The sequence below is a fragment of the Erpetoichthys calabaricus genome, chromosome 1 (genome assembly GCF_900747795.2).
Source record: "Erpetoichthys calabaricus chromosome 1, fErpCal1.3, whole genome shotgun sequence".
In the NCBI taxonomy this organism is placed as follows: Eukaryota; Metazoa; Chordata; class Cladistia; order Polypteriformes; family Polypteridae; genus Erpetoichthys; species Erpetoichthys calabaricus.
In genome coordinates this window covers 79,366,153-79,392,731 of record NC_041394.2, presented here as the reverse complement: position 1 = coordinate 79,392,731, position 26,579 = coordinate 79,366,153, and the positions used below count along the sequence as shown (strand labels likewise).

At 39.1% G+C, this 26,579-nt stretch overlaps 1 protein-coding gene across 1 annotated transcript in view; it reads left to right on the top strand.

The window, feature by feature from the left end:
• The window catches only part of si:dkey-175m17.7 (dual specificity protein phosphatase 10), an 82,179-nt gene extending 55,921 nt beyond the window's left edge, over positions 1–26,258 (top strand). The window contains exons 3-4 of the mRNA XM_051932346.1: positions 12,690–13,016; positions 24,753–26,258. Of these exons, the coding sequence (XP_051788306.1) occupies positions 12,690–13,016; positions 24,753–25,018 (593 nt within the window). The 3' untranslated portion in view covers positions 25,019–26,258. The remainder of the gene's footprint in view (positions 1–12,689; positions 13,017–24,752) is intronic.
• The last annotated feature ends 321 nt before the right edge of the window (positions 26,259–26,579 follow it).

The window sequence follows — 26,579 nt, the reverse complement described above, 5'->3', positions numbered from 1 at the left end:
CAGTTACAGGACACAACCTCAGCAGCGGGACTGATGGGAGTATGCCAAGCTAAAACAGACAGTCTTGATTTAAATGCCAAATCAGATCCGGTTTCTCTAGTATCAGTAGGTAGGTCTTTCCAGAGTTAGGATGTAAGATTTTCCCTTGTTTTGCATAAATTACTACTTTATCATTAGTAATTTGTAAAATTTGTAATTGCATTTACCCGTGAACTTGTTACATCACTCCGAGACTGCTCTCTTTGAAGAGCACTAAACAAAAATAAATTGAATATTCATCCTTAGAATATTAAGGAGGCCTGCACCTTGAGATTGTAGCGTATACTCTAAAATATTAAGCATAAGTTCTGAAACCTATAGGGTAGCAATGTAACACTTTGTATATTGAAAGGAGGATTTTAAAATTGACTTCCAACTTGATTAGCAGCTCGATATGTGATTTAAGAACAGGAGCTATATGGTCATGCTTCTTAGTTCCAATTCAAATCCTTTCTGTTGTGTTTTGATTTAACTGTAATTGATTGTCTGACCATAAAGCATTACAATAGTCAATTCCACTTGAGACAAATCATTGAAGTTTAATAAACTGCCTACATTTTGTAATAAAACAAAAATAGATTCACATCAATAAATTAAGAAGACACGTTTATGCAAAGTGAGTTATAATTAATGTATAGGAAAAAAAGCAAAATATTACAAGTGAACAACGACAAAACAAAAACCAGTCAAATAGCTATTAACAGGCTTAGTGCCATGGCAGTTACATACAGTTCGAACCCCCAAGTCTTCAGTCTGTTTCTGGTTATCAAGCTAAGGCAAGTGGCAGCATTATGATGAAAGAGTCCACGACTCCAGCATGAAAGGAGTTTCAGTAGTCCAGACACGAGGATAACTCTTGGGAGAGGGGACTGTGTTTCTAATGTTATACAGGACATTGGGTCCCTCCAATGCTGTTCTTAATAATCACAAGTTTTTTATCACTGATTATACTCAGAGAACACTAAGGCATAAAAAGTGCAGGGGGTCCATTGCGGACTCCCTGTTTATTGCTGTTTGGCAAAGAAAAAAAAAAGAGAGGTTGCACTCATTAGTCCAGTAACTCCAGTGTGCCATATTCTAGATTTGGTCTACATTTGCAGTAGAAGTAGAATTGCCGCTGGGTCAGAGTTTGGTTTTGGAAACATTCTTCAAACAGTAACAAAAACAACACTTAGTTATATCATTTATTTTCATACAAGCAATGTAACTCAAAGTGCTTCACAAGATGCTTTCTGACTGCAGGTAGCCTAGAAATAAACACTTGACCTGCAATGTAACCTCTCAAATCTCTGGCCAGCCTCCCACATGTGACAACAGTTCAGGCGTTCTTGACTGTGGTTATTGAGTATGTTAGATATTTTCAGGAATATTTATGATACTGCATTTTTATACTAGTATTTCAGAAAGAGTGTCCCTAAGGCCCTTCTGAGCCTTAATAGAAATGTTTAAAAATGGATGCACATCAGCAGAGAGAAATCTAGGTTATGTATGCCTTGCAATTTATTGGATTTTGTTGTTTCCATGTTGCGGCACGGTGGCGCAGTGGGTAGCGCTGCTGCCTCGCAGTTGGGTGATCTGGGGACCCGGGTTCGCTTCCCGGGTCCTCCCTGCGTGGAGTTTGCATGTTCTCCCCGTGTCTGCGTGGGTTTCCTCCGGGCGCTCCGGTTTCCTCCCACATTCCAAAGACATTTTTATTTTTACCCTGCAATCATTAAAGTGGAGAATTGCTGTAGTTTAAACTTGTAACAAGATGCGTCAGGTCCGGATAGATGGTCTGTTTATTACTAGCACTGGCTGAATCTTAAATCTTTTAAGCTTTTGGACAGTTTGAATGTTTGCAAAGGCACGTTAGTCAGCATCTACAAACAAAACACCTACTCTGTATATGTTTCTGCAATTAATCTGTATGTTTTTTTTATTAATCATATCCTTTTTGTTACACTTTTTTGGTTAAAAATATTTATTGATTTAAGAAGTGGTTCAGACCAATAAGCTTAGCTAGTTAACATTCTTGTCCATATATTTTGAAGTAACCATTAATAATTTCTTTGTATAGCTTGTCTCAAAGTGGCTTGTTTATTATGGCAATGAAGAAAGAGAGATGGGGAAAAAAATCCATTCCAGACTTGCAGTGCCCTCTGGTGGACAAATCACAAAGCTGCTCTGTCTCAGCACCTCTGGGCACGTTATGTATCCGTCTGTATAATGGGGGAGATAAAACTGTAGATAGATAGATAGATAGATAGATAGATACTTTATTAATCCCAATGGGAAATTCACATTCTTCAGCAGCAGCATACTGATACAATAAATAATATTAGAAAAATAAAAGTAGAAAAGTACACATACATATACAGTCACATTATTACGTCCCACCATATTTTATAGTTTATCAACAAAGCCCTTTGCATTCCCTGAAGTTACTGACTATGTTGACTTTGTTAACTGTAGTAGGCACTGATTTAAAAATTTTCCAGTAGTATTAACATTTTGTTTGTTTTGTTTTTCAAGCCTCACAGTTCAGTGTCTTTCTTGCTCATACTCGGTGCAGCCCCTGTTTGATTTTTTTTTCTTGGTATGCAGTAAACCCAGGTATCCCTGAGATCCCGAATTAGATTATCCATGAATAGATTTTTGGAGAACTCTTTACATATATCAATTTTAAAGCAGTTTTGTTGTATTTGAGCCCACTTAATTGTTGGGAATTAACCCTAAACATATATCCACTGTATTATTTGTTCTGTTGGCTGAAGCAGTAGATTTGAATCCTCTAATACTACTATTGCTGTCCTCACTTCTAGCTCCTGTGTAACCTTTAATATTGACCCTATAAACCTTAACCTGCCTGTACGTAAACTGCAAAGAATACATGAAAACCATTGTCGTGTGTTTGTATACTCGTAAAGCACTGGTGTTTGCTATAAAAAGCATAATATTTATAAAATAAAGGTTGCTTCATAGTGCATTGCCCTCTGCTTTTAGTTGTCTAAAATACATTTATTTTTAGTAGAGGTACAAATTCTTACTGTCAACTCTATTATTTCTGCTGCATTTTAGTAATTAATTAATCAAGTTCAAGATGACTATTAACATAGTTTTACACATTTGGTTCTATTCTGTTTGCTTTCAAAATGTGTTTAACTATTTATATAAGTTTATTTAATGATCTGTGTAAAATATGGGTAGCAAAAACTCTTTCAAAGAGTCTAAGCAGGCTGTATACCTTTGCCAGCAGTTGAGGACAACCTGTCTGCACGCACCAAGGTGGCAGGGATGTGCAGAAGGTTCGGTGTGTCCTACGTTCTTGTTGACTTCATTTTGCTGGCCCTTCAGACAGGATGCTCTGTTGCTTGAGGAGTGCAGTTCACCCCTCACTTTGTACTTACTATGTCATTGCCCAGCTCAATTATTGTTCTGGTACATGATGTATGCTTAACAATGACAGTGATGTTGTACCATGGATTGTGTTTCTGACATTTTTGTGTCAGGTTACTAGTAAGAAGTAACTCTTTAATGTACACTGAATATTCCACTGTTGGTGCCCTGCCTGGGTTTGTTTCCTGCCTTGCACCCTGTGCTGGCTGGGATTGGCACCAGCAGACCCCCATGACCCTGTGTTAGGATGTAGCGGGTTGGATAATGACTGACTGACTACTCTACTGTTTCTACTGTATTGAGAATGAATGCATGTTTTTCAGAGTAACAGCAATTGCTTTAAATAGAACATGTTTGTAGTGAAGACAGTTCCAGTATGCTTTACCATTATAGATACATAATTCAGTTCCCAGTCCAGTTCTAACAGCTGTGGATGCCATATGAGCTGGACCGTCTGGAGGAGGCAATGGTTCCTCACCTGGACAGGATGCTCCGAGAAGGCAGACAGGCATCCTGACCAGGAAAGAGAGAGAAAGCAGACCTGGAGGAATTGGCCAGAACAGAGGGTCAGCCCCTTGAAGAATGAAGATGTTGCTGAGGGCCTTTTCCTCCCCCAGCACGCTAGATAGCAGCAGCCCCAGATAGCGGTCCCCAGGCTGAAACTGGCAGGGCATGCCAGGAGATGTAGTCTGGCAGAGCAGCCCTGCTGGGGTCACTGGGTGTCGCAAGATGGCGGTGCAGGGAGACAAGCTCCCTGTTGGGAGACAAGCTCCCTGTTATAATAGACTTCCATATGACCCGGGAAGTGCTTTTGTCTGGCAATCGCCCTGACACCGGAAGTACTCCCGAGTCTGTAATAAAAGGGACCACACTCCCTTGGCCAGGTGAATCAGAGCTGGGAGGTAGAGAGGCAAAACTTGACTGGAGGAGGGTGGTGCGGTGGTAAGAAAAACATTGTGAGGAGAATTGTGGAGCAGAGAGAGAAATTTGTGCTTTTTGTGACTTTGAGATATTGTGGTGTAATAAACACACCGGTATTTGAACCCGGGACTGAGTTGTTTGTTTGTGTTGGGGGTTTGGGGCTTGCTAAAGCCCCTGACTCCATCACATAGCCATTAGGTTGAAAATCCAGCATCTTAGCCAACAGAATTCCTATTAAAGTTCTGATCATCTTAGAAAATGAAAATGTCATTTGGGTGTTGTTAGATATAAGGAATATGTGGAAAAAATAAATGTAACAATATAAATAATCCAATTGATTTTCACATTTTCTGATATCTTCACATAGATGAGCTTTACTCTGCTGACAACTTTTTTTAGTCATAATTGTGAGCCCACAGACTGATCCATGCTCACCCTACTTAGCCTTCAGATCATGAATTTACAACAGCTTGACAGTAAATATGAGGTGGTATGTTATTTCTGATGTGCTTGTAAATAATCAAATCATGTAATTTTTATCAATTCATTTTACCATCGACAGGAATGGTGACACTTAGATATTGATTGATTGACAACTTATTTATTTTGTGGTAGTGCGATGTGAAATATGCTCCATAATATTCCATGACATTCTCTAACCCTGTTCATCCAGTTTAAGGACACAGCGGGGCCAGAGCCTATAGCGGCAGCATTGGGTTTAAGGTAGGAGTGAACACTGGACAGGGTATCAGTCAGGGATGTGCTATATAAATAAGATTAATGATGCAATCCATTCATGATCAAATAATTAGAAGTTCCATAAGGGATATAGAATTGGATTTAAAGACCAAGGTGGCAGCTTCTCTCACCACAGTCCCCTTATATGGCTGTTCACGAGTATCTTGCCTTGCTTGAACCTTTAATGCATGACTATTATGTAACCATAAGGTTTAGTGTGCATTTGGAGCTCCTGGAAGTTCTAATTTGAGTGCAATGTACAGTTTAACAGCAAACTGTTGTGTGAAACAGATACAATTTTAGAAATATGAAAATATATTAATATCCATCCATCCATCCATCCATCTGAATCTGCTAAATTTAATTGAGGGCTGCAGCAAAACGGAGAAGACAAATGAGTATAATAACAAGAATTACAAATCAAAAGAGCTAAAGCCTATCCAGATGGAAAGTAGTAACCAGTGGGGTTGGGGATGTGCCAGTCCAATGAATTCCACTTATTAGTCTGGATTGATGTGTATTGGATGGCTTCTTTTATTGAACTGGAGGCCAGGGAAAATATGACCTGTTCATTTCACACTGTTAAAAAAAGAAACTTACTGAACTTACAATGTGTACCGTACATCTGTTTTATGTTCTTCGCATGAATGGGAACAACTGACCTAAGCTGTTACAGTGAATAAGAAAACTTTACTAGCATGTTGCTCCTGATGTTTCTGAGATTTCAATATTCTGTCTAATGTAAATACCCCATGTAGATGAAAGCATTATATACTGTATATATCTGTTATTTTGAATGAACAGAGAAGTACAGTTACCTATCTGGTGGCCTAGGAGCTATCATGAAGACAGGCTAAGCCTGTAGTAAAACCTATTATGAAAAAGCTTTTGCTTTTTTCTCCTGCATTTCCCTTTCAAGGAGTAATTGTTTCTTTTGTGAGGCAATACCCCTGGCCTCCTTCGAAACCGCGACCGTTTAACCTTGCGTTTGAAGCCATATTGTCTGGGCTGAAGCTCTGCCATCTGCTTGGTTGCCATGGAGATGTAACTGAAGGTGACATCACCCAGTGAGGGTTCCCCAGCCTGTTGCTTTGTGCAACGGGATATGGGGCACAAGGAGGGGAGTGTGGCAGCGTTCAAAACACAGCTGCCTGAGCAGATGGAAGGCCACTCAGACGCCTGCCAGCCACACTTCAAGTGGAACAGTGGCAGGGACCTTTTTGTAACAAGTCTGAGGCAAAAAAAAAAAAAAGCTTTCTTGAAAAGGAGGACCACAGTATCCAGCTGGAAGCCGGGACAAATGAGCAGCAGACTCATCAGTGCTATTAATTCAGATGTGTTCTGTTTCATTTTCCAAATAAGCAGAGCTTGCCAGAAGCAGACTGAAACCTGCAATGTGCGTCAGTTTCATTTTAAAATTGTAGGAGGCATCAAGATGTCTGAAAGCAGTAGAAATTCAGTTCAAAGCCTGTTGTTTATAAGCTGGCATAGCCAGTTCTTTTCTTATAGGGCTGCAGATTGTTTTTTATTCTTGACATGTTGTTCAGGAGATGATATGTGAACATTTAACAGAAGCTTCTTGCTTGTTTCAGCACCTATTTTTCACTTTTTCAACATATGTGGCACCAGCATTTTGTTGCGAAGAACTGATCCTGTATTGATGAACACTTGTGTAGTCCAGGTATTGGGGCTGGTTTGTTAGAAGAGACACACTGAAATGGAAGAACACACAGCTAATTCAGGTATCCACAACTGAGCTGGTGGCAAGTGGCTACTTAAAGAGCATCATGTGCACCTGTGTTGGCCTCTCAAAAGTGGGCTGCTTTTTATAAAGAACAGATTCAGCACTTGCTAACACTAGACATCATGATAAATGAAAATACTGTAAGCTGTCTTTGATTTTTACAGAACTACAAATACAAATGGGGAAATAGGAAGAAGAAGCCTGATAATGTAAGATTTTAATTAAAAGGAAGCCTTTGAGTCTAATCACTAGCAGACAGTGTGGCTGAGTGGTTATTGTGCTGGCCTGTACACCATGTGGTGGAGGGTTCAATGGACTCCCTCACTGTCTGACCTTGTAAGTCAACTGACCAGTAAATCAACCAGTCGTACGAAATATTTAAGCAGCTTTTCTTTGCCCTTGGGATGGGTAAATTCCTTGAGATAAATAAATATGCAGTTGTTTTTTGAAACTGTCATTTAGATACAGGGACTGTCACTCGGCAGCATCAAGAAAGAAAGAAAGAAAGAAAGAAAGAAAGAAAAAAAGAAAAAAAGAAAGAAAAAAAAAAAGAAAAAAAAAAAGAAAGAAAGAAAAAAAGAAAAAACAAAAGAAAAAAAGAAATAAAGAAAGAAAGAAAGAAAGAAAGAAAGAACCACAGATGGGATGCCAACCCATCCTAGGTAATAAAAAAAACACAGACAAATATATAAGTCAATAAAATGGAAATCGATAAACCAACAAACCACTGAATCCTTCCAGATATGAGGCTTTATACCCATGTAGTAGGGGTAAATCTAAAAGGGAATTATGGGTATGACTTATCAGGAGAGTTAGTAAAAAAGGGGATGTAAGCTTCGATATCAATAACAGTCTTTCTACAGTATGTAGCAGTCACATCACATAGGCTGACACACTCTGTCTTACACTGGGCACTTTATTTGTGCAAGTAATATAAGTGGTCATTATTTTCATGTAGCTTTAAAATGCCTGGACGTTTCAAAAGCAAGTTCAAAGTGGAAAATATTACTGCGGCCCCCTACTGTGAAAAGGAGTGGCGAGCAAATAGTCAGGTGCCATGTTCATCTTTATTGTTAGGCACATTGTAGATGCTGCCTTGGCTGAAAGGTCTAGCAATGCCACCATTAGGACCTACAGTACTAAAGAATAACTTAAAGCCAGAAACAGCCCTTTTTATAGCTTCACTTTTCTCATCAGAGTTTATAAACGTGGACTGATGTTTAGTTTGATAATGTATTTGTACACTTGACGTACGCCACACGACACTTTCACAGCATAACACACACACACACAACACAATCCTTTTGTTGTACAAATCTATAGTCATTCATCCAAGAGTCTTGAAAAGAGCGAATATTAAGTTTTTGTTTTTTATGAGTCATTTTAGGGCAGTATATTACTTAATAATAACAAGTGGTTTGTTTTAACATACCACAACCATGTGTGCGCTGAACACATGGTTTCCCTTTACATGAGAGTTGCATGCGCAAAACATAGGTGGGGACACAGAGTGCGAATGTATATTCTGTAATTAAAATATAATAACAAGAGGTTTGTTTTAATGTACCATGGCCTGCATTGAACACATGGTTTCCATTTACATGTGAGTCGCATATACAAAATGTAATGTAAAAAAATAATATTTTTTACTATTATTTCAATTCAATTAGAGTGCCATTGAAAATTGATCCGCGTGACACGTTTAGCACGCATGCCGTAGGTTGCCGACCCCTGCTGTAAATTCTCCATGCTGCGTTCAATTCCTTCTTTTCCTGTTGACTTGGCTTTTGTTGATGGTCATCCTGAAGCACAACATTAGAGAAAAGTTTGTTGTTATGAATTTACGTAAATTGCTAACCAGTAGGAATAATGTGAAATTTGTGTATTTATTACTATCTTTATGAGGTGTTTTTGATTTTTTATTTGTTTACATAATTCATTGAGGTATTTCTTTTTGTGTGATTGTTCGGTTGTATGTGGTCCTCCTTTGAAGTCCACAGATGCAAATGTATATGTAAAGAATTTCGGAGAGTGGGGGGGGGGTGGGTCTCCTTTCAATGGCTGTAGATGCAAATGTATATTACAGTGGAGTAGCTCGTTGGGGACCCACTAACTTTAAAATGTCACCATCGCTTATGGCAATTTCATCTCTACTTCCCTTTCACTTCCTTTTTTGCTTCTAGCAAACCACAGTGCCTTCTAGCACTCAACAACCACAGTGCTTGGCACTGCTACTCAAGGCTTTGTAGTACACTTGTTATTGTTACATTTAGCTTCTCATCTTCCTTGAACTTCAACCAAACTTTCATTGCTCCATTTAACAACTAACCTTCCCATCCAGGACACCATCGCTTCTTTAGTCATCCTTCAAACTTATTGGTTAGTGGTGCTGTTTACGTTGCCCATCAGTCCCTTCTGTTCTGTCCTTCATTTGCATAAAGTCTTCTCAGCGCAGAGCATGTATATTAGCATAATATTAGTAAATATCAACAAATAAAACATTTACTAAAAATAAGTGCAAGTCAACTTATTTTCTTTTTTCTATAATGTCACCAAATTTCAGTTCAGTCAAAGCACTTTTGAGATTTTGGGATATTTAATTTTTCTTTTGGGGGCAGTTACCCCTAAATATTGATGTATCGAGAAGTCATTTCTTAGTGGATACCTACTGCTCTAGATGTACCATTCTGCCGAATTTCAGCTTTTTAACTAAACCTTTGTTGATGAGCGAGTTAGTCAGTCAGTTGGCTTTGCATTATATACTGCAATATTTTCTTAATTACCAGTACAGAATTTTGGGATAGTGATGAATTTAAAAAGCACAGTGTAAAGGAATGATTGATTAGTCTATTATTTGTGCTGTTCTTTTTGAGTGTTATCAATAAAAGTTATTATGCAAAAAAGCTATAATATTATAATTTAATAATGTCCTCTTTAATTTTGATATATAAAACTTTATTGTAGTATATATTAATTTTTCTAAACTGCATATCCACTTCAAGGGCACAAGTCCTGTCCATAAAGAGCAAGGTGTACACCAACGCTGGTCAGAACGACACACTTACCACACACCCACACTGCTGCGGATTTGGAGTCACCAGTTAACCTAACATGCACATCTTTGGAGATGTGGGAGAAAAACACAGGAATGTTTCCTTAGTTGCTCTTTGTAGCTCTTTATAATAGTGAGTAGTATTAAGAATAGAGCATTGAAAATGGCTTATGTAATTTACTGTTGATTTTTAGAATGTGTGCTACAAAAAAATCGATTTATGCTTTGTATATTTGTAAAGAGCATGGTCTCCATTCAGACTTGCTTGGAAGTTCCAATATCTTCTTTATTATCTTATTATATAAAGTGTAGGAGGCACACAGGATGGACAGGCATCCCGGCTAGAAGTTGGGAAGATCCCTTACCAAGACAGGAGGCCCTGAGTGAACAGAAAGGCATCCAAGCCAAGAGAGTGAAGGACACAATGGTTGTCTGGGTTCCGCGCGGAATCACTCGAAATAAGTAGCCAAGGATTTTTTTTTCTATTTTTCTCATGTACTTCGATCCTTTTTAAACTTTTTCCAAGTATTCACTTCCAACATCAATGCACTTTTGGGCTGTTCTGACCCACGCCGCAAAACACTCGCGAAAGGCTGTCTTTGGGAGGTTGTCCAGCTGTTCTTTGACAGCTGCAATCAGTTCCTCTCGAGTTTCGAAGTTGTGGCCTCGCAGGGGTTCTGTCACCTTCGGGAAGAGCCAAAAGTCACATGGTGCAAGATCAGGCGAGTAGGGTGGCGGGTTCAAAACATTGACACCACTGTCTTCAATGAAATGCTTCGTCGCATTAGCCGTGTGGGCTGGCGCATTGCCATGATGCAAAAAGTGCCTTCGCAAGTTCTTGGACCGGCCTCTAGCCATCGCAGAAAAAACGTCAGGCAGGCACTGAGTGGTGTACCACTCAGAGGTCACAGTTTTCCTCTCCATCAGCGGAATTGACGTGACAATGCCATCGATGTTGAAAAAGATGGCAAACATCGTGCATTCCACCGAGCGGATTAAACCATCAGAAAAGTCATAAAAAATCATCACTCGAAAGTCACGCATGCACGGAGTCGGGAGCTTCGCCGCTAGCACCGGCTGCGCACTCTCAGTTCGTTTGCTTCTCGTGTTCATTCTGAAGGATGAGAGGGAGCAAAACATCTGAACAAAAACATGCAACCACTTGAATAATCCCTCTACACAGCAGAACAGGTTTCGACAGGCTGACACTCGACAAACGATAAAATTCCGTGCAGAACCCAGACAACCCTCGTATTACACCCAGACAAGGCCGCCCTGATGGATGAATGGATGGATGACCCAGCCAGAGGAGATGGTTCCTTACCCGGGGGCGAAGCCCCAGACAAATGGACAGGTGTCCTGACCATACATGTGCTTAATGCCTTCCCTATATTGCACACATTCTACTAAACTGAGGAATTGTGGATATTAAAACCATCCTGTATTTGAACCCAGGACTGTGGTTGTGTCATAGTGTTGGGGTTTGGGTCCTGCTGGTATCCTGGTTCTATCACAATAAGAGAATATAGGTAATGCTTGGTTAGGTTGGAGATTTTTGTGTAGGATCTTCTCACCTATAGTGTTCAAGTAGCATGATATTTGTAAAACAGCAGCAGGTGAGATTCATGATTTTGTGCTTACATGAAGTTCAGAGATGTTGCTCTCTAGCTAGTGTTATATGATCAACCACTTTGTAAGCATTTCACAGTCACGGGCAATTTAACCAGCAATGACATCACTGCTTTGCTCCTAATATTCTTCTTGTACAAAAAGTATGGGATATAATTTCAAACTCATTCCCTGCTTTCAGCAAAATTATTTAATATACAATGTGTACAAACCAGCTTGTAAAGGCCCTGTTTTAACCTGTTCTGTTCTGAATTTTAAATAAGCAAATTGCACAAAGTAAAGGAACATCTATATGCAAAAACAGAATGAACATAGACAACTGCACATGCACAAATCGTAATAGTTGTGTAGCACATTGCACAGGACCATGTGGACAAAAAAATTCTTGAGGCACATGATTACAGACGCACATTTCTACACGACGTGACTGCTAACAAAATATAAGTGTACCCTTGCACAAAGTATAAACGGGCTTTAATATGCCTTGTGGCTTCTGCCTGCAGATCATAAGAAAACTTAAGAAAAGTAGGTTTAGATTAGTTAGTCTATCATACTCATTTGGTTAGTATCTGGTCCAGTCACTTCTTAAATGAAAGGACGGTAATGTATCCTCTTCCCACTCTTGTGTCAGACTCTATGCTTGGTGTGAAAAAGCACTTTCTGGATTCTATATGCTTGTTTCCCAGCCTAACTACAAGTTCTGTTGAAGTCCTTTTGAAGACTTCTTATTTTTGTTTTCAAATACTAAACTATTTCATATAATATATTTAACAGGCTTCAGTTGCAAGGGCAGATGGACAGACATATAGATGTTGTAGTTTGGTGTAGTAAGTAGAAGCTAGTCTAAGAGGCGTCAAATGTGATTGTCTCCTAGATAACGGAGCCTGTGCCACAAAGCTGACACATAAGATAGGAGAAAACAGTCGCAAATTATTGTTCTGTGTGCTTTTTCATGCCTTCCATGTATGCCTTAGGCCTAAAATAAAGATAAATATCAGTTGTCTGGCCAGAAACCTTCCACATAGAAATTCATATAATAACATCAGAACTAAGTGTCTCATGTTTTAAATTAATTATTTATACTGAGTTATTCCATCAGAGTGGTGTTACTACTTACAGTTTTTTTCATTGTTACATTAGGTCATCCAAGTTGTTTTTTTAACTTGTACTCAACATTTACTTCTCTTGCAGGTGGCCTTGCTGCTGATGGTCAGTCCCAGTGTGACTCTTCGGTTTTTCCCAGCTTTGACCCAGACAGTGGTCAGGTGCCACTGACGCCTGATATTGAGAATGCCGAGTTGAGTCCAATCTTACCCTTTCTGTTTCTGGGAAATGAGAGTGATGCCCAGGACCTGGATCGCATGCTGAGGTTAAATATTGGCTATGTGGTCAATGTCACTACTCATCTCCCCCTCTACCACTTGGAAACTGGTCTGGTTCGGTACAAGCGCTTGCCTGCTACTGACAACAGCAAGCAGAACCTACGGCAGTATTTTGAGGAGGCCTTTGAGTTTATAGGTAAGTGCCTTTCACCAGATGAACTGAGGAATAGTGGTTGTCCAGATAAATCATGCAGTATAAATTCAGATCCAGAATACTGTAGTTAAGAGTTTGTTGCCCAGCAGTGGATAAGTTTACTTGCACTATGTTAGCTTACATTTTCATCTGATGAGCATGTAGGTGTATATTCCTTCAGATCCATGATGACAGGCTGTAGTGAAACCCGTCTCACTACATTCAGACTTTCCTTAGATTGCATAAAAGGGTTAAGAAAGTGTAGAATGTAAATGCAGAAAACCAAGTAGAAGTATTGCAAGTGTAGAAATTCTTAGTTGTGAAATTGCGCAATAAATTGCAGTGCTTTGTACCACTGCAGATCAATAACATTTGCATCTACCCTCTTCTGTAGATCTGCTCATTTAAAAAACAAAGGCCAGATGAGCAGATCTAAAGAAGAGGGTCACAAATCTTTCCACCTCAAACCAGAGCATTCAAGTCTCAGCCCATCTCCTTCTAATGGCTTGTTTAAAAAGAGGTCATGCTGGTGATAATTAATTTTCTAATTTTGAAGGACCTGATAAATTTGGCTTGCCAGCCGCTGATATTTTAAAGGATTTGTCCGAGATTAGCTGACTTCTTCACAGTCGAGGAACATTGTCACAGGGGGGCTGCTAGAACAACAGGGACTTGTATGAGCATTTATAGAAGGCTGTCTCACTGCCATGTGCATTTTTCAAAGTGAAAATTCTGAAAGTCATTCAAGTTGTCAAATAGGCTTCATAGAAAGTATAACAAGTGATACACGGTCACTTGAAACTTTAAATGCATTAAACATCCTTATGATATTCTACTTTCGACCACTTGTACATATATACTGTAAAGTCCCCTAGTGGGGCCATTGGCCCTATACCTACAGTATGTCTCCATTGTAGGACACTGATTTTCTTGTCTTCCACCAAAGTGTTTTTCTGGCATCACAAACACCCAGATTAATTTCAAACCGATGGTTGACCATACATCTAGTGAAAGATATAGTACTTGACAGCATTAGCCAGAACCTCTTGATCAACAGAAAAAATGTGCACAGTTTGTATGTTTGTAAAAAGGTAGGTATTTTTGCAGTCAGAGTGCTATTTTTTGTTCTAAAAGAGCAATGGAAAGGATTGGAGGATGACAGTGAAGTCAGATACTGTAAAATGCAGTCAGCACCATTGTTTTTTCAGTAAATAAACTCACCAACATTTATTGTACACGCTGTTCGTTTTCCTCTCCTACTGTGCCACCTGTTTCTTCTCATTATGCTACTTTAGAGCTCCGGCAACAGGTGGTGCATAAAATGAATTGGCTATTATTGAGTTGGAAGACCAAAGCATACACTAATAACTGGAGCCCTGCTACCATTATCATTACATTATAAATTAGGAGAAAGCTTCAAATGACCTTTGGGTTGAGTCTCGCTTCTGGCAGCAGAACAATGACCTTAAAAGCATGGCATACAGATTCCTACAGGAAGTAAAGGGTTCTTCATAAGATCTAGTAACATCTGTGATTAATCTGTGTCTTAATTAAACATGGCCGTGGTGCTAAGTGAAACCAAATCACACAGATGTCATTTCTAGTTCAGGTTAACAGAACAAAAATATTGATATTGTCTAAAGCCGACTGTGGTTCATTACAGTCAGCTGCCATTTGAGCTGGGTGTGATTGTCTCATAGAGTGATAGAGAGCACTAATACTACCACCGCTTTTAATGCGAAACAAAGTGCATTGGTATGATGTATAAGTGAGCAGTGAGACTCCAGATGGCAGATACAGAAAAGCTGTGGGTGGGTATTGTTGCACTTCAGAGTTTTACTTTCCAGAATGCATAAGCCTGAGAGCACATTTTATTTTTTCCATAATACAGTAAAATAGAAACCAGAAAACAAAACCCTTGTAACACTATTAGGTCATCCTTCTTCTTTTGTATTTCCCTTATTAGAGTGGACTTTACCTCTTGCCCATCAAAAGCCAAGTTGTGATGACAATTGCCCCTTTCCTGCATTTGTCTGTGCGTTCTCCTTGTCTACCACTGAGCTGCTTGCTCCTATGCTTTATTGTCGGACTATGGGCCTTTATGTATGCCCATTAGTTGGCCATATTCAAGGCACATAAGTTGTCTAAAGATTGCCCTTCCAAGGTCAAAAAGCACCTTTAGCCTTAGTGCACACCCAACTTGCTGACACATTTATATTGTCAGGTAAGGCTTAAATCAAATCTGATTTCCCACATACAAGTCCGTATGATTGAGATGATGAGACAGTACCCCGCAGGTTCTGAGTATGAAGAATTAACCTTTAGCCGTGTAGCATTGCCCACAGAGTACACTGACGGGCAATAAGGGGATACATCCCCTCTCTGTTTTCTTTCTTTCTTTCTTTCTTTCTTTCTTTCTTTCTTTCTTTCTTTCTTTCTTTCTCCCTTCAGGGGGATTTTCATTAATTATGACCCCCATGATTAACATTTTTCTTTTAGAATAAGGATACTGGCTTAATTGTACAAAGTGTCTCATTATGCTTGTTGTATCTTGTCTATTGTGAATAAATGCACTTAACAGAAAATTACCTCACCCACCATTATTTAGCCATGTAGCACATTATCTGTACACTTCATAGATTGTTTTTGTCAATGTTCTCATTCTGAAGTGATATATCGCCTGGTCTTTTGCTTTTGTGAGCTTCATCCATGTGCCAAAAACGCTCACTTAGTGGACCAGATAGTTTGTTGTCTGGCTGACCTGTACTTGATTCCACTAAAAAAATCTTTTTACAGTCAATATTCTGTAAAATGTGGTTGTCTTAGTAGTGTCTCTTTTAGTCATTCCACATAAATAAACATTGTGTGTTTGAGATTACTTTGAAATTAAATTTTGTTATATGACCCCGTCATCATTAAACTGCTTGCCAAAAAAGAGTTCATTTTAATATTTACTGTGTATTGTTTTAATAGTGAAATATCCGTCATAAAACTCATTTAAATGTTATTACTTGTAAGAAAAAAATTCAAATCCAAGGAGACTATTATTAGCCACATACAGTCAATAAAAAAGTTAACTGAACCTTTTAACTTCAAACTTTAAAAACTTTTAATAGCTATTCTTGCAATTTTATGCTGGACTACCATACAGTTGTACATACAAAACATTAACTGTAAACCCCTTAATGGATTTTAGACCTAGAGATTAAGTATTTTTGTGATTACCTGGTGGGTCATTTTACCTCAGAGCTAAAGCCAGGCCTCAAGCTTAACTTGACTCCAAAAAAGATTTTTTTTATCTGTTACTGGAGAATGGAGATAACAAAGTTTGTAGCAGAATAGACATGAATGGGAACCAATGCTGAACAAAGCGCAAACAAAACTTTCATGAAAAACATCTCAAATCGAATAAGCCACTTGTCAGGCATGCAGTTGTATGCTCACAATGTCCAAGACACATGTATCTTTGCTAACATATCTACTACATAATGAAATACTAAGGTCTGTGTGTCTAAGATCAATCTGATTGGCCAGTTTTGCTTTGATGTGATTGGTAAGATTGGCTTAGGTGACGTGATGGAGGAAATAAAAGTGTAAGACACATAAAGAGGAGTAAAGGCACAGGCTGAGAGAGTCGCCTTCAAAGATGGAAAATATAAAACCGGACAGGAGAGAGAAAAGTGCCCTGAAAATAATGACAGAGTCTGGGTTCAAATGGGACTGAGCTTTAGAATTGAAGACCTACCTTTCCCCTTATAAGCCACAATACCATATTTATGGGTTTTCAATGGCAGTGTTCCAAACTGCAGTTGAATTAACCTTCTGCTGTTGAATCACCTCAGATATGCACAAATACAAAGCATACTTTTCACCCGAAAACGTTTTCGCTTTTAATCTCTTATTATACTTTTCTGTCATTCCATGATCTGCAGTGTTAATATAACATGAAGTACCAGTGTAGATAATGAATAAGCAATTACTGGGCAGGACTGCTGAAGAGTGACTGAGGGGAGAGGCAGGTCTCTATTCTGTTTGAGCATATTCCACTGCTATTCATGAGAGGATTTTCTGAACAATATCGTAGCCAAAATATGTGTTGTTTGGGAGGTTGTGAGCATAAGACTGGGTCTCTAACATACGGATTGTGAAACATAAGTAAATTAACCATTTTTTCATAAACGTTTTGATAATGTTTGTGTTGTTCAGAATCAGAATACTTTATTTATCCCAAAGGAAATGACTTTTGTTACAACTGTACGGATAGCAAAGGCACAAGTAACATGAAGAGACAATTATAAAAAATAAGCATATAAAGTAAAGTAGAATATAAATACCAAAATAAACTATAATAAATCCTCATTTACTATGCTGCATAGGTATACGGTGAATTAAATATAATAGATACTATACATCTGAGTCTTTTGCTAAATCCCTAGTTTACTAAACAGAATAGCACACTGAGCAGGAAGTATTTCATTAATAATATTGCACATTCGGTATAGGTGAATTATTGCCCATTTTGAGAGGAAAAAAAAGTTTAAAGTTATTCAGATGTGAAACAACAGATGAGTTATTGCAAATCTAAGTAGTTGAAAAAATGCTCCGGGAGATCCATTAAGGATAGAGGGAGCAGCTTATTGTGTGGATGAGTGACCAGAAGAGGAATTATAGGCTGTGATGGCTGTGAGAAGGAAGGATTTCCTGTGACTTTCAGTGGACAGTTTTATGCTAGTCAGTCTAATGCTAAAAACGCTCCTCTGCCTAAGCACAACACCATGAAGTGGGTGATTAGCATTTTCAGTAATAGACAACATTCTCCAGTCTGACACAGATTCCAAGCTGTCCATTTTCTCTCCTACCACAGATCCAGCCTTCTGAATCAGTTTGTTAAGCCTCTTAATGTCTGCTACCTTCATTCTGCATACCCCCACCCCGCCCCCCCTGCACGCCACAGTGAAAGTAATGGAACTGGCCATCAAGCACGCGTAGAACATCTGCAGCATAGTATTGCAGACCCTAAAGCATCTACGTCTGTGTAGGAAATCCAGCCTACATTGACCTTTCTTACTGTATATATGGCCAGTGAGTTCTTAGACCAGTTTAACTTGTTGTTCATGTACTGTACACCCTCAGGTACTTGTAGCCCTGAACAATCTCCATATCCACACCCCTTACAGACAGAGACTCCACTACTAGTTCTTTAGTTTTACTAGTGTTTACCAGCAGCTGATTCAGCTCATAGTAGTCAACAAAACTGTCCACTACCCTCCTGTATTCCATCTCGGCAACATGCCTGCCATGTTCAGAGTTGGTCCCCACTGAAGACTGTTGTACCAGAGACTTTTCTTTTTCCATTGTCCATAAAAACATGAGAATAAAAGTATTCCCAACGATCACTACAAACAATATGAGATAGGTAACAGATAAGAAAAATACCATTTTTGGGTGTGGTATTCTTTTAAGTCAGTGTGTTGCTGTGTTGTCAAAGTCAGACCTCTAGACATGAAATAATATTGCCATCTCACATTGGAGCCCTTCGGCCTAAATATTACTGCTCCAAAAATGCAAAGCTTCAGCCGTACCTTAAGCATTTTTGACTGGCAGAACACACAAATGACTTGAACAGGAATGGCTTGTTGCACAACAAAACCAACCCAGTCAGCAGTTTCTATTAAATGAAAGCAAACATACAGACGCAACTTGCCATTTATGTGCAACTGCCCCATATTGCATTGTTGTAGCTTTCTTCCTGTGTTTGTCTGCTTTGAATTCACTGCTGATTGCTGTTTTGTGAAACATATTCTATTTTTGAATATAACAAATTAATTTTCGGATACTTTCTTGTTATTATGGCACATTTTGTGCATTCACCCCTTGACTTTCAAACCTGTTTAATCCAGTGTGAGGCTGCAGAGAGATGGTGTATTGGACTAGCACTGGACAGAAGGGAGGAACCAACTGTGAACAAATGCTACATTCACGCAGAGGAGAAAAACTAATTTTCTAGTTGGAAATGTCATGTGAACGTTCTTCAGTGTGGTACCTCCCGTTTAGACAAACAATACTACCTACATTTCTACAAGTTGTGAAGTAATGATTACCTTTCACCTCGGTTAATAATATGAAATGGAAAACAAATCTGGTCAGCCAGATGGCATTTCTGTTGTTAAATTTTAATGCTTTTAATTTGCTCTTTATTTTCATAAAAACAACAGAACTCATCCTTTAATTGCTTTTAGTGAAATCCAACTAGTAAATGACCTCACATCCCTTCAAAAAATCTAACTGGAAATCCATGCAAATGCAACGAAGTGTGAAAGTGAAAGATCACAAGCAGGAACTGTGAAACACCATAGCACATGAATACGGTAAAACTACAAGTCAGTCACAGGGCACAGTCAAGCAGACACCCATGTTTGTGCACACTGGACTCCACAATTAATCCGCACTTGTCACTGGCATGTGAATGACCTTGGTGTACTCTGAAAAGACTCCACATGAACACCGGGAGAATGTATAAACCTCACACAGGTAGTGCCTGGGCGCTGAGTCAGTCCCTGTTTTCTGGACATGTGAAGCAGGAACCCTAAACATGGTGCCTTCACATCAGCCTGTATTTTATCCAGAGCAAATAAATTAATAAGTAGATAAAGCTTAAAAACTGTCAAAGATTAAATAAGGTACACATGTTGTTTTTGCTTTCCTACCATATCAGCAAAGTTCAGTTGAGTTCATTTTTAGGTAGCACACTGCCCAGTAAAACATTCAGAGCCCAACGCATACTTACAGTATAACGTAACATTCTGAAAGCTACTTAAGTAATTTAAGGTCTTGAGGCTATCCTGGCAAAATTGGCCACAAAGCATCAAAGGTCCATCACAAGGCCCACTTACTCACACACCCTCAGCTTAAGAGTTGCTGGTCATGTTGGAGGAAAACCAGAGAACTTTGTGAAAAACACACACAGATACAGTGAGAATACACAATCTCAGCAAGTCCACAACCGGACATGACAGGCGAAACCACCTAGGATTGCACAGTATACCAGTACTGGAAAAATACCAAAAAATACAATTATGAAAATAATACGGTACCAGTATTTTCAGTACCGAAAGTAATAGTCAGCTTACTATTGCCATCTCAGTATAAAATAGTTCTTTAAATGCAAAATATAATTCATTGAAAGTGTTAATTACCTTATGAAATGTTAATTTGAATATTGCCTTCAATTCAATACATTCAGACTTTAAATAGTTAAGAAAGTAACACCAGTTAGCCTCACAACCTCTAGCTAGCTGACATTTGGTTATTTTTGCTCAACTCCTTATCTGATTTACAGTTGTAGTAACTTGTCAGCCATTCTGGTGCAAGTATGAGAAAAATGTGAAAAAGCAAAGCACAACATGGAGCAAAGAACTTTTGTGCTGAGATGGCAGCCATCTAGGCATGAACTTCAGTATTGTTCACAGCACAACACAAGAAATGTGTTATTGATGTGCTTGACCCTTGGCAACACTTCTCACATGACATTGCCTAGTGACCTGAGGCTTTCTCAACTCTAATCGTGTTTCTTTTGACAACGAGGAAGTCTTTCAAGTCCAGTTCTTTTGTGTTTCTCTGGTCTTTCTTAGTCTTCTGCTTTTGCCCAGTCACTTTTGTTTTTCCAACATTTATTGACTAATCCCTTGTCTTTTTGCTTCATTCCTTTTTCTTGTTTTTTGACTACATCCTTTTATTAGTACTTTATTGCACCCTTATTTTAGCTACTGGCCTTATCTTTGCATTTTTCAGTTGCCTTTCCTGCATCAACAAATTCATTCTTAACATTGCCAGCTGTCTGTATCTTCCCATGGTAGGTCAGCTAGTTTGCATGTGTGGACACGTACCTGCTGAAAGTCAGAAGATCCACCATGAGATGAGCTAAAAGTGCTTGTCTGTGTTGGTTAAAAATCCCCTTAACCTAAAGAATAATAATAATCGAAATTCATTTTACTTGTATTTTGGATTGGGGCAGCAGTGTTGGGAGAGACAGTTGTACTTTCTTGGATCCATACCCCAATAAAACTAAAGATGTTTATAAAGAGCCACCTCCTGGGCATACTATCTCAAGCTCTCTTAATCCCATACAAGGTTATGGAGGACCAGAGTTTAGCCAAGCATAATTAGGCACAAGGCAAGGAGCACCTCTGAACAGGGTGCCAGTCCATTGCATGGCCATGATTGAATTATTATAGTGATTTTTATCAATACTTTCACATGAATTCAGCTTTTGAATCAGCGTGATGAAAATTGATCTTCAGGAATATTAAGCAGTTGAGAAATCTCGTAGTTCATGAAGTATGTCGTATGACTTTCTCACCAGAAGAAAAGTGATGTGTTAAAGACTAACAATTTATTTAGACGCCCTTTCAGCAAGCGGCTTGATGATAAAATGCAGTTTGATTCATGATCATTTTTAATCTACTGTACTTTACACAAATAGAGATCGGAGAGAAGACACACAGTTCTTTACAGGATAGCAGAATCACATTTACTACAGGCTACCATCTCGTGGTGAGCACGATGAACTGAGCTGTGACAAGCAGTTCTGTTCTGTTGGGTGGAGTATTGTATGCTGAATGTTTTAGTGATAATTCCCTAATTGGGGATCAGCTGTGCCTGTACTCACTTAGTTATATTTTATATAAGCATAACTGAAAAGAATCTACAGTTGTTGCTTTAAACTAGTCCTGATATCAATGTAATTATTGACTAGCGCTTTGGGTTAATGTGTGCAGCTCTCAGGTGATACACAAAGGAAACATGCACACACACACACACACACACACACACACACACACACACACACACACACACACACACACACACACACACAAATGGGGAAAAGTGTCCCTTACAAAACACAAACTATGTTTGATTCCCAAAAGACCCATAGACATGAAGGTTCCAGGAAGAACCTTCATTTATTTAGATCTGCAGCATGCTCCATAAATAACCATGGATAGATTATAATTTGTAGCAGTTACAAGGACTCTTGCTGCATATACAGTAATAAGACAGTGTATGTTCAGGTTTTCTTGATCTGTCGTATCCTGCTAGGTAGCCTACTATACATTAAAGTTTCTGTTTACTACACATATTAGGAACCTTTTCAAGGCCCAAAGAATCAATTTCATATGCAAAGAACCTTTCCCAGAATTAAATGGTTCTTTGTCAAGCAATGGGTCGAAAAAGAAGCACACCACCCAGTACAGTACCATTTTAGAACCATTAAGAGCATACAGCACAGCATTTGGTTTATATTAGTGGGGAGCACTGACCAGATGGTATAAAGTTTTGGGTGGTCTCAACTTAAAAAAATACATTTACATTTAGACAAATTATATTTATATCAAAATGTTACACTGTAAACTGAGTGTAATTAGAACGAGGAATTTATAGGTACTTTATTTTCTTAGTCTCAAAAGTTTAACTTAGATATTATTTAGTCATATGTTTTAGTTATACTTATTTAAAAACTGCATGAAATAATTTCAAGCAAATCTTAAAAATCTGCCATCATTTTTTAAGAATTTCAACCTTGGGAGGGCTAATGTGGCCCCCAGTTTGAAAACCCCTGATTTACAGCAGTTTATTTAGGATGAGTTTGTGGAAGCAAACTTATTAACTTATTTGGAAAATACATTTTTTGGGAATGGCGGCAGTGATATTATTTTGAATCAAATTGAATCGCACATTGTCAGGTACAAATTGAAAATTGCATTGAATTGACAAGTCGCCATCAATTCACAGCTTTAATGGCCATTCAAATGCATATGCATACCTACACTCCCACTGGCCAGCTTGGTGTCGTCAACTTAAACTGCACTTTTTGGGATGTGGAAGGAAAACTGAAATAACGGCACATGGGGTGAACTTTGGAAGTCCACACCAACAATAAGTAGGTGTGCGATTCAAATCCATTATGCTGTATCTGTAAGGGGGGGTGGGCGAGGGGTTTACTACGGCACCACAATTCTGTCCTCCTCCTGATACGGAAGAGCTTCATGGTGAGATTAATAACTACTTTTTTGTACACAGAATTTGTTTTAGAATAACACTATTAAAGCCACACATTTGTGGAGTGGCAGCATGGATGAGCAGCCATGCTGAGCACCTGACCAACCAATAATTTGCGACACCACTTGTTACGAGGTGGGATACTGCCATGGGGTATAAAAAAGGTGGACGGGACACCCCTCTGAGAAAGCAACAGTTGTAGGCCAGGGTAAAAATCCACAGCAATGGCCTAGTCAGTTACTGTAGCTGAAAAAAGGATGGGAGGCCTGTATCCCAACAAGACTCCACACTCCATGAAAAAGAAAAAAAGGAGATGGGAGATTGGCACGTTCTGTAGTGAGCTGTTCCTCTGAAATCGAGACAACAATCAATAACGGACACAAATTGCACTTTTTGGCTCACTGATACTCATCCTCTGCATTTTTTTATGGAGAAAATTAATTATAATTTCTGCACTACTGAACTACATAACAAATTGTTGGAATCTCACTGTTGTGTAAATCAGGAGCCGGGTGTTCAGGCTTTGGAGTGTTTTGTAATATTTATGTTTGTCGATCAAAATGTGAAGTAGAGTTGAAGAAATACAAAGATGGTTGAAAGGAAATTGTTCTGGATAAGAAATTAAATGAAGCCGCTTTGTATGTGTGATGCTGCCTTTAGGTGTCAATGCAAAAACTAAAATGAGCCTCCTATGCTTCAGCCTCAGAAAATGACAACAATGAAGTGGCCTGCTCACATTGCTTTTCTGTTAAAGGCTTCCCATATTTGCTGATGAGTTTTTATGTTTTGACTTTTAGCTTTGCCTCTGCAGTCAATAAAATGACGTAAGAGAGACAGAATTTGTGTCCAGTGCTTTAAAAGTCAGGGTATCAAGAGGAGGAGAGGTTTCACTGGTGCCTTACAATGTTGCCTTGGCACCAGTCATCACCCGTCACATTCACTGTTAATTACTTGGGGGTCCACATTAATGACAGGTCTCTGAACACAGAGGAGCTATATAAGAAAGGGCAATTGCTGAGGGCAACTCCTAAGGCAGCTCCACAGGAGAATGTGTTCCTTTAATGTGGAAAGTGACATTGTTCACATCTTCTGTAACACTGTGATGGCCAGTGCAATTTTCTAGGCTGCAACATCACTTCAAGAGAGGCCATGGATCAACAAGCTAATTAAAAGGCCAAGCTCAGTTATAGGACACACTATGCAGGTCGTAGCAAAGGAGAGAATTAAAACAAAACTGAGTGCCTTTATGAACAATGCTGCACATCCTCTCTCTGACACAATAACACTGAGGACTTTCAGCCAACAAATTATTCAGCAGAAGTGTGTCAAGAAACGTAACTGGGGCTCCTTTATGTAAAATGACTGCAAAGCCCTATTTTTAGCAGCCACCATTAGGACACAGAAGAAATGGCTGTTGAAAATGGGGCTTTGCAGTCTTATTTGAATAATAAAATGACAAATCAGTCATGTCACATCATTAGAAGCACATGTAGTGCCTTGGATTTCAACTTTAAATCAGTTTAATGGTATTTTGATAAAAAAAGGTATCCATTTCTATGAAAACCATGAAGATTTCTGGGTGTGTTTAAACTTTCGACTCAATTTGAAAGACGCTGATTGCTCTGTTTGACTGGGTTCTCTCACTCATTGTGTCTGTTTACTGTTTTTTTTTTCTTACAGAGGAAGCTCATCAATGCGGAAAAGGAGTGCTCATCCACTGCCAAGCCGGGGTCTCGCGTTCTGCCACAATCGTCATCGCCTACTTGATGAAGCATACACTGATGACCATGACTGATGCTTACAAGTTTGTGAAGGGGAAACGCCCTGTCATCTCTCCCAACCTGAACTTCATGGGCCAGTTGCTCGAGTTTGAAAATGACCTCAATTCTGGCGTCACACCCCGCATTCTTACTCCCAAACTGACTGGAGTGGAAACCCAAGTGTGAAGCATTAAATTGTTAAGAAAAGGAAGGTTGAAAAAATTAAATGTTTCTTAGCAGGCAAGTGTGTGTAGCTGTGGAGGAAAGAAATAAGCCAGCAAACAGCCTGCTCTACATTGACATGCCGAGGACCTAGTGCCTAACAATCCAGGGCTTTACCTCTACATGGGTCCAGTTTTAAGTTCACGAAAGGCAAACCAGGTTCATTTTACATCCAACGTGATGAATCCTCCCAAATAAGATGCAGGACAACCTCAGCTTGAACCTCATACCTTCAGGATATTGGGTTATTGTCACAAAGCAGTAGATCTCACCTCTAAGAAGCATCCAAGAGGATTAAAAAAAATAACACACACAGGCAATCTCGGAAATGAAGATACGTGACCTCTGTTGTCAAAACCTAATGTGCTTGAAGTCATTGAGGTGGCCAGCAGTGAGTGAGGTGACCAGTGTCTGCCTTGTTAGATTAGGGACAGCTGAAATGCTAAATTGCAGCTGCCACCATCAAATCTCCCCAAAAGACCAACGGGATGCATACAAAAGGGGAAATTAATTACTTCAAATTTATGCTGTCACATTTGAGAGAAACCAAAGCCCTGAATTGTTAGCTCTTGGTCCTAGAGAGCAAAATACAGCTTTGAAGGATGATTGAAGGATTAATCTCAGGGCACTCAACTATGAAACAATAGAAAATGTCACTCGAGGGCCTGGGCAAGGAGTAAAGACAGATCCCAGCTGGGCCATGTGCAATAAATCACTTGGAGACAATCAGGGTTACTTGACAGAATTTTCCTTTGTCAGTCCTTTTTTCATCTAAACTACAAAATCAAGAACCCTGGAAGTGACATTTGTAGAGACTTCCTGGCCCACCCTGCATCAGAGAGGAGGACAATTCCAGGAGGTGATTTTTTTTCATCAGGGTATGGGAAGCAAACTCTGTACATTATTAAAAGTCCAATCACCCCGAATGAGAACGGCAAGGAAGATCATTGAATTTGTTTGCCATTTCTTGGTTCGTAATTAATTTAATTTATTTATCAACATATTTATTCAGTTTCTTCTTTTTTTATTTTATTGTTGCTTTAATCTTAATATGCTCAGGCCTTAATACAGTATATTAGTCTGTGTTGAGCCGCTTTTTCCAGACACCTTTGAAGGTGTGGATTTTGCCAAAATTTGTCCGTACTAATGCATGTGGAATATCGGAGCAACACTGGCCATTAAAAAAAGACAAAAAATACAAAAACAAATGCAGCCAGGCTTTTCCATGATCACCTCTGCCAATGGTTTGCATTGCACTTGGTACGGTGTCTCGTGTGTCTGTTTGAGTTGTTGTAGCTACGAAAATTGCCCACAATCAGTTGTGAAAGCATGAATTGTGATTTAAATGGCTCTTTGCAGGACTCAGAATAGTACATGTCATTTGGAGCCATGCTGGGGTTGGGTGGCAGTTAATCAGAGATGAATGATGAACAGGGCGGGAAATGCAAATTTGTCATTTTGCATGTGCTATTGTAGTCCTGCGGCGGCGTTTTAGATTTCGTGGTCCCGTACACAAATCTTGAAA